Below are 13816 nucleotides of genomic sequence, written 5' to 3' on the forward strand. Positions count from 1 at the left end.
GCGGCCCGGTGTCTGCCGGACCCCTCCCTTTTTGCGGTCCTGCCCTCTTTTTTTCTCCTCCTTCCCCCTCGAGTCTTCTTCGGGCTTTCTGCCCCTTGATCGCCTGGGCTTGCTGCACGGTCCCCTGCCGCCGTCTTCGGGAGGTTTGTGAGGTGACGCTGAAAGCCCATTTTTGTCCCCCCGCATACCCACCGAACCCTCCGCGCGCCCATCCCTGCTTTTGCACCTTCCGCCATTTTCCTGCGTCTGAGGGTGGACAGACCGCGCTTTGGGGGTCTCGGGCCCCTGAGTGCGTGTGACCCGGAGCGGCTAGCCAGTGCTTCTAGGGGGTATGAATAGCAGAAGCTCGTGGTGACAAAAGAGTATGGGGGTGTCGCTCAGTCCGTAGTGGCAGGTGGGAGATGGAAATAGCGGGAGGAGGATGGAGTGCAGTAAATCGACCGTCATAGGCCGAAGAGGGTTCAATCCAGTTTTTTTCTTCGGAATTAAGAGATTAAAATGGTATTGTCAAAGGGCCTTGACAGCCTCTGTCTGGTGTTTCTAGGAAGGATTCTTTTGTGTTCTGGTGTTTCTAGGAGGATTTTTTTTTTTCTAATACAGATTTTAGGGTAAAAGCAGTTTATTCAGCGGCCTGCATCCATCCATGAATTCAGCTTACTCTTTTTATTTTCTCTATCCAAGGGATTGGCAGGTAGCGGGCCCCTGGTGATGGCTAATTGATTAAATGTGGAAGGGCCCAGTTGTGTATACCATTTCGCAAATTGTTTTTTAAAGGAGAGTAATCATGATCCCACGTAAACATGCGGTAAAACACGCAGATATTATTTTGTTGGTTTCTTCATTAAGTCCCAAAATATGATCTAAAAAAATAAAACGTGAAATTGTATGTTATTAGAATGTTATGCTTTTTTCCCTTCGTATTCTTGGGGAGAAAGAAGAATTTAGAGGATTCCTAATTTGCTATTAGCTTTACACCACTGGGAGAAGGATATGACGTCTTTGTTATTCCATTTTGGTGGAGTACTGGTTGGTGGGAGAGGCTGCATGTTTTCTGACGATTATTTCATTTTTTAAAATCAAAGCCCAGAAATAACTTGTAATTTTGTTTTTCCTCTTATATTTTGGGGAATTATCCTAATCATTGGGTATGGATTTCTGAAAGGACCAAAACATGGACAATGTGAAATAAACTACCTTCAGGAAGAAAAATATGTCTATTGTTTTATTGGACTTTTTATTTTTTGATGTTCATCAGCCTATAAATACTTTTAAGGCACCTATACCTCTTTAATTAAGGGATCTAATATGAATAATCAGTTCCAAGTTATTAGTAGGTCTGTTACTTTTTCATTTAGCTATTTTTATTTTGTCAAGTACTTAAGATGCAGTAATGTTTAGTAAATATTTGTTCGATGATTGCCATGAAGACCAGTAGTTTTACCATAGCATACATTTTCCTGATTTATCTTGTGATAGTTTCTAATACTTAATATAAATTTTTTTGATACAGGAAAGATGAATGGGAGGGCTGATTTTCGAGAGCCGAATGCAGAAGTTCCAAGACCAATTCCCCGTAATTATCTATTAAGTATTTATAATAAGAAGCACTTTCTATGTAAAGGGAATTTCACTGACTTGAGTAGCAGGAGCATCTGGGCTGGTTTTAAGGGCATGCCACCTGTGCCGTGACGCAGGGCCCCACCTTGGCTTAATGCTCTATGCTGCCATCTTGAAATTCTTAATAATTTGTTCAGAGGGTGTCCCAGTTTCATTTTGCAGTGGGCCCAATACATTATGTAGCTAACTCTCACTAGTAAATAGCAGCATGCATTTCTGTGTTAATTCAAGTTTGTTAAAAATTAATAGTTCATACAAGGCCGTTGTTTCATTACTTTATTAAAAATACTGGATATCTGTTAATATTTAGACAAAGCTGATTTTTCGCTTTCATTATGGTTATTTTAATATTTTCTGATTTTCCTTGGTAAAAAGACATAGGGGCTGATTACATTCCGACAGAGGAAGAAAGAAGAGTCTTCGCAGAATGTAATGATGAAAGCTTTTGGTTCAGATGTGAGTTCAATTTTCTAATCAACATAATTTGATCTAAAATTTATACCTGAAATTACAATGACTTCATATAGAATAAATTGATAAACTTTAGTCATAATGTGGTTGTTATTAGATGAGATTGATTAAGGAGCTAGAAGGAATTATACACATTTTAAAATAATTGTTTGTAGAGCTTTTTTTTTCAAAACTATGAGATAATTTTGTCAAAAATAGTAATAGTTGGCACTTACTGATTATATGTGGATTAAATGTGTTAAAAACAACTCAGGAAGGTTGATAACTATTACCCTTCGCAGATAAAGGTATTAAGGTTTAGAGATGTTAAATAAGTTATGCAGTGTTACTGCACAGGTGTGATAAGTCAAGGTGTCTGGACTTGAAGCCAAGTCTGTCTGAAACACAAGCTCAGGCTTTTAACTCTTATACTTTTAACAAATACAGGAACAGGTTCCCTTTTATCATTGTGGAATGTCATTACACTCTCAGCTCTTTTTTTTTTTTTTTTTTGGAGACAGTCTCACTATGTTGCCCTTGGTAGAGTGCTGTGGCATCACATTTCACAGCAACCTCCAACTCGTGGGTTTAAGCGATTCTCTTGCCTCAGCCTCCCAAGTAGCTGGGATTACAGGCGCCCGCCACAACACCCAGCTAGTTTTTATTGCAATTGTCATTGTGGTTTAGCTGGCTGAGGCTGGGTTCGAACCTGCCACCCTTGGTGTATGTGGCTAGCAGTGTAACCACTGTGCTACGGGCGCTGAGCTGACAAGAGACTTTATATATAGTTTTTATATATATATATTTATATAAAGTTTTATTTTTATATTTATATAAAGTTTTTATTTTTTAAATACAAAGAATCTTGGAAGCAACACGTAACATACAATCTTATTTTTGAGCAAAATCTTGGTAGTCTTTTACCTGGAAACCTCAGTTGTTTCAGGTAAGGTAATTCTAACAAAAGCATAGAATTAAAAGAAAAAATAAGTTGGTTTAAGCAATTAGGAGGTTGTGTATTTTCATCAGTCAGCCTGGTATGTATGTTTATAACATGCAAGGTACTGTGCTTGGGAAATAAATTTTATGAAACAGTCTTTGTCTCCAAGTAGTTTGAAGATGCATTTCAGACAAAGGTAATCTATCAACCAGAGAAAGATTAAGTGTATAGCTTCAATAAGAATTTTAAAGACATTAATTAATTGGAATTGAATTATCTAAGAAAGGCTTTATTTAGTAAATGAGATTTTAACAATTAGTAGGACTGTAGGTAAATGAAGAGGAAAGGCGAAGAAGCATTTAGATGAAGGGAATAGGCCTGGGTGCTGTGGCTCATGCCTGTAATTCTAGTGTATTGGGAGGAGGTTGCAGTGAGCTGTGATGGTGCCACTGCACTTTAGCCCAGGCAACAGAGTGAGACCCTGTCTCAAGAAAGAATAACAAATACTGAGCAAAGGCAGAGTCTATGATAATTTGGTCTCTATTAGATCCTTGAGGTTGAACTGATTAGAACAGAGGTCTTTCACTGAGGGTAGAACATAAGACATAATAAGGAGGAGTTAAAGATTTGACTCACTATATATTTTAGGGTTGTGGGCCAAGGGGATGATATGTAAGGTTGTTTGTTTGAGACAGTTTCACTTGTCACCCATGGTAGAATGCCATGGTGTCATAGCTCACAGCAACCTCAAACTCCTGAGCTTAGGCAGTTCTCTTGCCTCAGCCTCCTAAGTAGCTGGGACTACAGGTCCCTGCCACGATGCTGGGCTAATTTTTTCTTTTTAGAGACTTGGTCTTGCTCTTGCTGAGGCTGGTCTCAAATTCCTGAGCTCAGGCAATCCCCCTGCCATTCAGGGTGCTAGGATTATAGGTGTGAGCCAGTTTAAAGCAGCTTGGGCTGACTATAGCCCATGGACTAAATCTATTTGTTTATGCACGAAGTATTGTTTTTACCTCGTATGATAGCTGGAAAAAATCAAAGGAGGAAGATTACATTTCATGTGAAAATTACATGACATTCATATTTCTGTTTGCATCAATAAAGTTTTATTGGAACACAGCTATGTTCATTTGTTTTTGTATTGTTTCTGGGTGCTTTTGTTTTAAAACAGCAGTGGAGTAATTGAGATAAATTACAAAGACTGGCCTACAAAACTCAAAATATTTGCCATCTCACTCCTTGTAGAATATATTTGCCTTGGTCTTGAATAGTACTGTCCAGTATGGTAGCCACCAGCCATAGGTAGCTATTTATAGTTAAAATAATTTACAGGCTTGGTGCCTGTGGCTCAAGTGGCTAAGGCGCCAGCCACATACACCAGAGCTGGTGGGTTTGAATCCAGCCCGGGCTGCCAAACAACAATGACGGCTGCAACCAAAAAATAGCTGGGCGTTGTGGCGGGTGCCTGTGGTCCCAGCTAACTTGGGAGGCTGAGGCAGGAGACTCGCTTGAGCCCAGGAGTTGGAGGTTGCTGTGAGCTGTGATGCCACTGTACTCTACCCAGGGGGATAGCTTGAGGCTCTGTCTCAAAAATAAAAATAAAAAATAATTTACAGTGAAGGGATACCAAGCAAAATCAGGAAAAAGAAAGCATGGAGTGAAGTCCAGAGGAAATAGGAACAGGCTTCCAAGAGTCTTCTCAGTTGGAGTTGCATGCAAAGGATGTGTTTCATTTCTCCAACAGCTCCTTGTAGCAACATGTGTGAACTGTTATTGAGGGCTGGTCACTAAGGCATTCTCAGCCTATCAGCTACCAAAATTCCAGAAGGAAAGCATGAACTGTAGTAATTGTGAACCACTTCCTCTTAACCAGTGTAGGGAATGGTTTGCCAGTTGAGTTCCCAGACTCAAGTTGCTTGCAAGGATGCTCAGCCAAAGACTAACCTGCATCCTTGCAGAAACTTCTGTTGGTGCTGGTATAGAGGACAGTGTTTCATAACTGTTTTTAAGTTATCCCCTCTGAGATTATCATAAAAGTTTTGTATTTTTCACTCTGGATTATAGGCATATACTGTAAAAGTCTCCATAGTTGACCACCTTGAGTTGATCTAATGTTCATAGACTGGACATGCACCACATGTACATATCAGTACCGTAGGCCTAGTTCCTCATGTTGACCATCTCTATGTTGACCAGTTGGTTACACCTTGACCACCTTGGGTGGTCAACTTGGAGAGGTTCTATTGTATGTCGATATAATATTATCGTACAGCTTTAAGGAGTTAACTGGTTTAGATGAACATTAGTATTTAAAATCTGCTTTTTTTTTGGTCTAGGCCACCATTAGATCATACATTTGTATTTTGGTTGACCAGTGAAATACAGAGCTTGCTGAGATCTGGTATCAGATTTTCTTAAAATCTGTGACCTGCTGTCAAACTAACTAGATGGCCTTGAGCAAATTATTTAACATCTCTAAGCTTCAAGTTTCCTAATCTTTAAAAGGGTGGTAATATTTTCTCCCCTAGAGAAATGTGGTAAAAAGTAAATGAGATAATGCAGGTGAGGTACTTAACATGGTGCTTGAAAGTGGAATTCAGTCATTACTCAGTAGCGGCTTTTATTTGTAATTTACTTCTTGCCTCTTTAATTTTTTTGTCCAACTTGATAAGTAGCTTTGAGTCATTTTTTTAGGTTGTCTTAATGATATTAATGAGTGACCAGCTGTTTTAGAGCCTAAATTTAGATGGTTCTTGAATTACATTTAATATTTTGTGACAGTTTCTTAAATTTAAAATACTTCTTTAATTTTTCCATTGACTGTATACAGTGCACCTTTTAAAAATGGAACAATCTCTTTGTTAAAAATTTTTTAAACTTTTTAATTTATTTTATTTTTTTGAGACCGAGTCTTAATTTGTCACCCTTGGTAGAGTGCAATAGCATCATAACTCACAGCAACCTCAAACTTTTGGGCTCAAGTGATCCTCTTGCCTCAGCCTTGTGAATAGCTGGGACTATAGGTGCCTGCCACAATGCCTGGCTATTCTTTTTTAGAGGTAGGAGTCTCTTGCTCAGGTGATATACCCATCTCAGCCTCCCAGAGTGTTAGGATTGCAGGCATGAGCCACCATGCCCATCCTGGAACAATCTTTTGAAGGTCTTAGTCACATACATACTTCCTAGATGGTTTTACTGGTATTTATCTCCTAATGAATTCAAGACAAAATCTTTTTAGTTGATGTTGACAAGTTGTTGTTTCTTCTTTAGCTGTGCCTTTGGCTGCAACGAGTATGTTGATTACTCAAGGACTAATTAGTAAAGGTAAATGTTTAATTTGAATTTACTTAACATTTTGTGTACCATGTTTGTTTTGTGTTATATTCCTGATTTTTAGATAAAGACAATATGCTAAATGTCATTGATGGGTTTCTATAATATTGTAAGAGTTTTGTCTTTGTGGACTCACTGATTTAGATATGATTTGAGAATTTGATATTTTCCTGGGCTAATAACCACCATTAGTAATCTGTAAGAGCAAGAATGTAACTAAAAATTTGGAGATGGCTTGCCAGGAGGTAGAGAGGCAAACCCAATCTGGGTGGGCCAGCAATAACACATCACTTAGGAGCTTGTTAGAAATGAATTCAGGGGACCCATCCCACACCTCAGGATCTCTGAGGTGGCACCCTGGAATCTGTTTCTTTTTCTTTTTTTTTAAACAGAGCCTCAAACTGTTGCTCTAGGTAAGAGTACTATAGCATCACAGCTCATGGCAACCTCCAACTCCTGGGCTCAAGCAATTCTCTTGCTTCAGCCTCCCAAGTAGCTGGGGTTGCAGGTGCCTGCCACAACACTCGGCCATTTTTTGGTTGTAGCTGTCAATATTTGGCAGGCCTGGGCTAGATTTGAACCTGCCAGCTCTGGTGTACGTGGCAGGTGCTGAGCCTGGAATCTGTGTTTTAACAAACTCCAAGTGATTCTTAGGTACTACTTTAAAGATCAGTAGCTCTCTGAACTAGCTTTGTATTATCTGGGAGGGCTGTGATTGTGCCACTGCATTCCAGCCTTGGTGACAGCGGGAGACCCTTTGTCCAAAGGGGAGAAAATATATATGAAATCAAAATAAGTTATCACCTGGGGGGATAGGTGTAGATGAGTTAGCACTTTAAAAAAAAGTCAGAACGTCAGGGGGTTAGCAGGTAGTCTATTTTTATCAACCCCCTAAGGAAACTTTCTTGTCCTAAGTTCTGTTAGCTCAGTTTCTACCATGTGTTCGTGTAGAATTGAGTTTAAGTATTTGGTTTGTTGGACTGTTCTAAAATGTAGAAGTATAAGTAGTAGAGTTGCTCATTACATTTGCTGAGTAAACCATGGTGCCTGGTCATGGGAAGGTGTCCCAGGAAGGGGTGCTGCCCTTAAAGATGGCCTGGAATGCTGTTCTTCTAACAAACTAGCTCCTGCAAAAATGTGACTATGATAGGAAGTTTTAGCCTTTTCACGTTAGCAATATAAAGTGCAGAACTTCGTAGTCTTGACACAACCAGTCGATAAAAGTTTTGAAGGTAAATGGGAGGATTTTTTGGGGGGGTAAAAATTTGTTTATTAAGGAACATCATTACCATGTTACTATGACAAAAATCCTAAATATGGAAGGATGTTGGTAGATGTACGTACACATATGTGTGTGGAGGTATTCCTTTACGTTGTTTATTATAGACAGATCAGTATTGTATTGTGAAAAAACACTTTGGTCACATTTGCAGGAAAAACTAGCTCAGGGAGTTATGAATGGAGTCATTATGGTGCATGTTATTTATTAGTTGTTTGAGACAGAGTCTCACTTTGTCGCCCCTGGTAGAGTGCTGTGGTGTCATAGCTCATAGCAACCTCAAACTCTTGGCCTCAAGTGACTCTCTGGCCCCAGTCTCCCAAGTAGCTGGGACTGCAGGCATCTGCCACAACACCTGGCTATTTTTAGAGACAGGGTCTCACCCTTGCTCAGGCTCACCTGTCTGGCCTCCCAGAGTGCTGGGATTACAGGTGAGAACAGTGGCACCTAGTTGTGCCTGTTTTATCATCTAGTGTGTCAATCCAGTGTGTCATTTAACTAATAATGATTGGAGCTAGGCATGGCTAGGAGGAGGGGCCTTATACAAAAGAAATTTAAGCATTACTTTTATTTCACTTGAGGAAACAAACTGATGTGAGCACAGGCTGAAGCAAATAGAAAATTTAAATACTTTATAAGCTACTGAGTAGTGTAGTAGAGACTCCCAAGAGTTGTAGATACTCAAAGAAGAAAGATCTTGTTGGCACCCATAGCTCAGTGGGTAGGGCGCCGGCCACGTATACCGCGGCTGGTGGGTTTGAACCCAGCCCAGGCCTGCTAAACAACAATGACAACTGCAACAATAATAACAAAAATAGCCGGGCATTGTGGTGGGCGTCTGTAGTCCCAGCTACTTAGGAGGCTTGAGGCAAGAGAATCTCTTGAGCCTAAGAGTTTGAGGTTGCTGTGAGCTGTGATGCCTCAGCACTCTACACAGGGTGACAGCTTGAGACTGTCTCAAAAAAAAAAGAAGAAAGAGCTTGATAGGACTGCTGTAATCAAGGCAAGTTTCTTGAAAGAAGTCGATTTTGAAGGATAGCAGAATTCAGATTAAAGAGGAGGGAGACTACCTCAGGAGAAGGGACCTGGGGATCAAAAGGATACTCCTGACTCTTAGAAGGGGCATCGGGAGACTGGCATGGCTAGAGGCAGAATCATGCAGGGAGGAGTGAAAATCACCATTTAATAGCTGAAGTAGAATTAGGAGAATTTATCATTTGGGTTAGATTATGAAGAAAGGAAAGGTTTTTGTTGTTTTTTTTTTTTTTTGAGATTGAGGGTTTAGATGAAATTAAAGATTTTGGGGGCAGCACTTGTGGCTCATAGGAGTAGGGCGATGACCCCATATACCAGAAGTGGCGGGTTCAAACCCGGCCCTAGCCAAAAACTGCAAAAAAAAAAAAAAGATTTTGGACAATTTAAACATAAGATAGAAGTGTTATAGATTGAGAGAGACTTTAAAAAAAGAATTCAGAATCTGTCAAGATGTTTTGTATTTAATCTTAATGCCTGACATTTTTGTACAGTGGTCCTTTGAGAATCCGTGGGGGATCGATTCCAGAACCCCCAGAGGATACCAGCATCCATGGAGGCTCAGATTCCTGATATAAGATGGCATCGTAAAGTATATGTGCACATCTGTCTGTAGACTTTAAATCTCCTCCAGATCACTTACATTACTGACCACAGTGCAGATGCTGTATAAACAGTAGTTAGACTGTGTTTGGGGAATAATTACTGTATGTGTCCAGTACAGGTGTAATTTTTTTCCCAAATATTTTCAGTTTGAGGTCAGTTGGATACATGGATGCAGAACCCATAGACAGAGTGTGCTGACTGTGTACTCTTTCATCCGCAGTGCATTGTACTCAACACGGGGTCAGCTTCTCCCTCTCTACTTATTGCTCATGAGTCAGAAACATTTAACCATGTTCAGGTCTGTCGTAAGTCGAGAACATAAAAATGAAAAATTCTCCCTCATGCCTTTCCAACTCCTCCCAGTTGCCTTGTATTTTAAGCCAGAAATCATGAATGAGCACTTTGCTTTTTATTACTTTATACCCATTGCATCTTGGGGCATAGGCTATTCATATAGTCTACCAGTTATTGAAACTTAAAAAGGTTATCTTGTTGCTTAAATGTGATAGACTGCTTTTGTTCTTGACCAACATTATACAGTTGTGTACAAGTATACTGTATACAAGTACAAGTACACTATGTACAGTATACCACTGCGTACAAGTAGCTGGGGCTATATACACCACCATGCCCTGCAAATTTTTAAATTTTTTTTAGAGACAGGGTCCCACTGTGTTGCCCAGAGTGGTCTCAAACTCCTGGCCTCAAACTCTTCTCCCATCTCTTGTCTCCCTAAGTGCTAGGATTACAGTCACGAGCCACCTTATCTCCTAAGGGTCCTGGATGGCTCTTCCCTTGGCTTCTCAAAATGAACTCATTTTTCACAAAACCAACTCTAACCTTCCCCCACGTCTGAGTGGCATTGCTGTCATCCAGGACACTGGGGCATTATCCTTTATTTCTATCCGTTATTTGCCTTGTTTAATTAATGTCTTTTCTATTCCAGCTCTTAAATGTCTCTGTAAATTGTCTGCCTCCATCTGCACTGTCACTAATTAATGCAGCCATATATTGCAAAGAGTATTGCATTCATCTTTAACCAATCTCTTCGCCTCCATTCTTCCTACGTAAGAAAACAGGCTGTCTCTGGCACTGGACAGAGGGCATGCATAGTACATGTATATAGTAGATACTCAAGTGGATCAGTAGCAACTATCACGTTGTTTTCTGTTTGTCTTAATTCCCTCTCTAGACTACACTCCATGAGAGTAAAGAGAGAGTTCTATTTCTTGTTATGTCTCTACTGCCTAGTATGTCGTACATTTATGTTGTAAGTGGTTTATAACTAGTTGGTGACAGAATAAACAACTTTGTAGTGTCTAAATGTAAATATTCTCACCTCTTCCCTTTTCTCATCATCCCAGTGGTATAAATGAAGTAACTGAGGCTGATAGCACAGCTCAGTTCAAAGTTATGTACTTAAGTATTCTTCTGTGTGCTTCTTTCAACATTGTGAGATTAGTCCAGTCATATACTAGAACTCGCTCGTGCCAGCTCCTGAGAACTGATTGTCAGATTTTCAGGAACTTTGGCAAGGTGGTACACCATGGAAATTGATAGGCTTTAAAATCAAAGGCTTTTATATGGAGAGCCTGATTATCAGCAGACTCTTGGATTCATCCAGATTGTTGTATATTGTAGATTATGTATTATCATTGCCATATAATTTCCTGCTATACCTTGGTTAATTGGTAGTTTCCAAATTTGACTATAACAGTTAGGCCAGAAGCAGTGAGTGGCTCACACCTGTAATCCTAGCACTCTGGGTGGCCGAGGAGGATGGATTACTTGAGCTCAGGAGTTTGAGACCAATGTGAACAGCATAGCTAGACTCTGTCTCTACAAAAAACAGAAGAATTAGCTGGGTGTGTGTCTATAGTCCCAGTTATTCAGGAGGCTGAAGCAGGAGGATCACTTTGAGCCCAGTAGTTTGAAGTTGCAGTGAGCTGTGATGATGCCACTGCACTGTAGCCCAGGGGACAGAACAAGACCCTGTATCAAGACAAAACCTGTTCTACCATGAATGCAGTGTCTCTAGGTAAACATTTTGTTGGGTTATAGATTGTATATACATTTATTCTGTTTAGTAGATACTGCCACTCTGTTTGACCCAATTTATACTCCTGCATTGTCACAACACTTGCTATTTTTGTGTCTTGTGTTAAAGTCATTGTGGTAGATGAACAGTGACGTTGATTACATCATGGTTTTAATTTGCGTCTCCCTGTGTCTAATGAAGTTGAGGACCTTTTCTTTTGTTAATACCCAATTTGGAAGTCCTGTTTTTTGTTTTTTGTTTTTTGCAGAGTATCTGTTCAGATCTGTTCACTTGCTGTTAGATTGTCTTTTTCCTGCTCCTGTTTGTTGTATGTATATTTCAGGATTAGTCTTCTGCCAGATCTGTGCATTGCAATTATTTTTTCCCTGCTCTGTTTAACTGATTTCTTAATATTAAGAGTCCAATTTATTTTACTTCCTTTTTCTGATGAGTGCTTTCTGTGGACTCGTTAAATTCTTTGCCTACCCGAAGGACACAAAGATGGTTTCTTATGCTTTTTTTTGGGAGATAGACTCTTACTTTGTTGCCCTCCGTAAAGTGCCATAGCGTCACACCTCACAGCAACCTTCTGCTCTTGGGCTTAGGCTATTTTTTGTTGCAGTTTGGCTGGGGCGGGTTTGAACCCGCTACCCTCCATATATGGGACTGGCACCCTACTCACTGAGCTACAGGCGCCACCCTTCTTATTCTTACGCATTTGTAATTGTCATACTTAGTTAACATTTTAAGCCATCTGGAATTGTTTTTGAATATTGTGTGAGGTACAATCAAGGTACATTTCCCCCCTTACAGATATGTAATTGACTCAACATTGTAATTTGAAAGGACTTATTAAGGGTTATTTTTCCCAAAGTGTTTGTACACGTGTGTGTCCCGGCTCGTGGACTCTGCTGGTTTTGGTCACTTTACCTGTTGCCTTTAGGCCAGGCTGTCTCACAGCCGCCTTTCTCTTCAGGTCCTGCTGGCTGATGGAGTCAGTTCTCCGGGGCTGTTCTTCAGTATTGTGTTTGTCCTTTGTGTTCCACGTGATTTTCAGAATAAGATTTTCAATTTTTATAAAACTTTGCTTTGATTTTAATTGGGATTTCATTGCATCTATAGATGAATTTATAACTAGTTTTTGATTTTGTGTACTTGGCATATTTCTTCACTTATTTACCTTTCATTTCTCTTGGTGAGTTTTGTGGCTCTCAGTGTAGAGAGCTCTCATATTTTCATCAGCTTTGTTCCTTTTGGTGCTATAATTGTATCTTTTTAAAAGTGTTTGGGTTTTTTGTATTTTGTTGATATGCAGAAATGGTTTTTATTTTATTTTTTTGTCTATTGACTTCAGCAAGTGATATTCCTATAATAAAGTCACCGATTATAATAGTTTGTAGAGTCTTTTGGAATTTCTTCATATTTCTGTTCTTATATTGAATTCCTTTGGTTCTCTTTTTTTTTGATATTTAAAGATGTTCAGTATTGATTTTTCCTTTTCTTTCTTTAACAGTGTTAATCAGAAACACTTGACTTTTTTTCTTTAGGAATACTTTCAAGTCATCCCAAGTACGGTTCCATCCCTAAACTTATATGTAAGTATGAATAGTACTGTTATTTCTTAGCTTTTTTACTTAAATAAAACCATCAACTTTACCAAATGTTTTGTTATGTCTTAGTAATATTAGTTATATGGTTATGTGCTTTGCCAAATTAGTTTGTTTACATTTTCCGGTAAATGGACTACTAGTTCATTTTGTTCCTTCTTCTTTTTATAATGTCATAGAACTATTTATTTGTAATTATTTTGTAAAGATTTACATTTGAAAATAAAGTTTTTGTCTGTATATGGAAAGTAACTTGTGCGGATATTTTGATTAATCAAAAATTTATTGTCCTAAAGATCGTCCATAAAGTTGTCATACATAGGGAAAATGGGAAATTGTAGCTAAATGCACCTTTGTTTATAAAATAAATAAGTATACCTTTAGCTACAATTTCCCATTTTCCCTATGTATGGCAACTTTAAGGGTGACCTTTGGGACACCCTGCATATTTAAAATTAAGCTTAACTTTTAAAAAGAAATCTCTTTAGTTTTCATTTTGCAATATGGTTAATAAAAAAAGAAACTACACTCTTTAAGAGAAGTACAAACTTTTGGGTTGGCCTGTCTTTTGTGCTGGAAACAAATATGTGATGAAGTAATTTACACATTTAGGTTACGCTCCATCATTTAGTATTTTAGGGGATTTGTTGCATCTCACTTTATTTTTAAAACAACCTTAAGAAATTGGCTAGGTGATTGAGTTTTCATTTTATAGGAAAATAAATGGCCGAAAGCCCTGTGATTAGGCCAGAATGAAAACTTGACGTTTGATTCCTCATCCGTTGCTCTTCATTATATTATTGCCATATCTTTCTTGTATATGTTAATAAAGTAATTAGTAAATTAGACTTGATTTATTTATAGCAACTTTCTATTTCAGGAAAGTCAATTATATTCATAGAATCTTTCTGTGA

General features: G+C 38.9%; 1 protein-coding gene across 4 annotated transcripts in view; it reads left to right on the forward strand.

The window, feature by feature from the left end:
• The first annotated feature begins 7 nt into the window (after positions 1-7).
• Positions 8-13816, forward strand: part of OCIAD1 (OCIA domain containing 1) — a 26235-nt gene continuing 12426 nt past the window's right edge. The window contains exons 1-5 of one of the 4 annotated variants that reach the window (XM_003794595.3): positions 8-143; positions 1511-1573; positions 1993-2073; positions 6278-6331; positions 12843-12890. In XM_003794595.3, the coding sequence (XP_003794643.1) occupies positions 1516-1573; positions 1993-2073; positions 6278-6331; positions 12843-12890 (241 nt within the window). In that variant the 5' untranslated portion in view covers positions 8-143; positions 1511-1515. Of the gene's footprint in view, positions 330-1510; positions 1574-1992; positions 2074-6277; positions 6332-12842; positions 12891-13816 lie in introns of all 4 variants that reach the window. The other 3 variants (XM_012808091.2, XM_012808093.2, XM_023515960.1) reach the window with 3 other exon arrangements.

Source organism: Otolemur garnettii, unplaced genomic scaffold (assembly GCF_000181295.1).
Source record: "Otolemur garnettii isolate 467f Iridium unplaced genomic scaffold, OtoGar3 scaffold00083, whole genome shotgun sequence".
In the NCBI taxonomy this organism is placed as follows: Eukaryota; Metazoa; Chordata; class Mammalia; order Primates; family Galagidae; genus Otolemur; species Otolemur garnettii.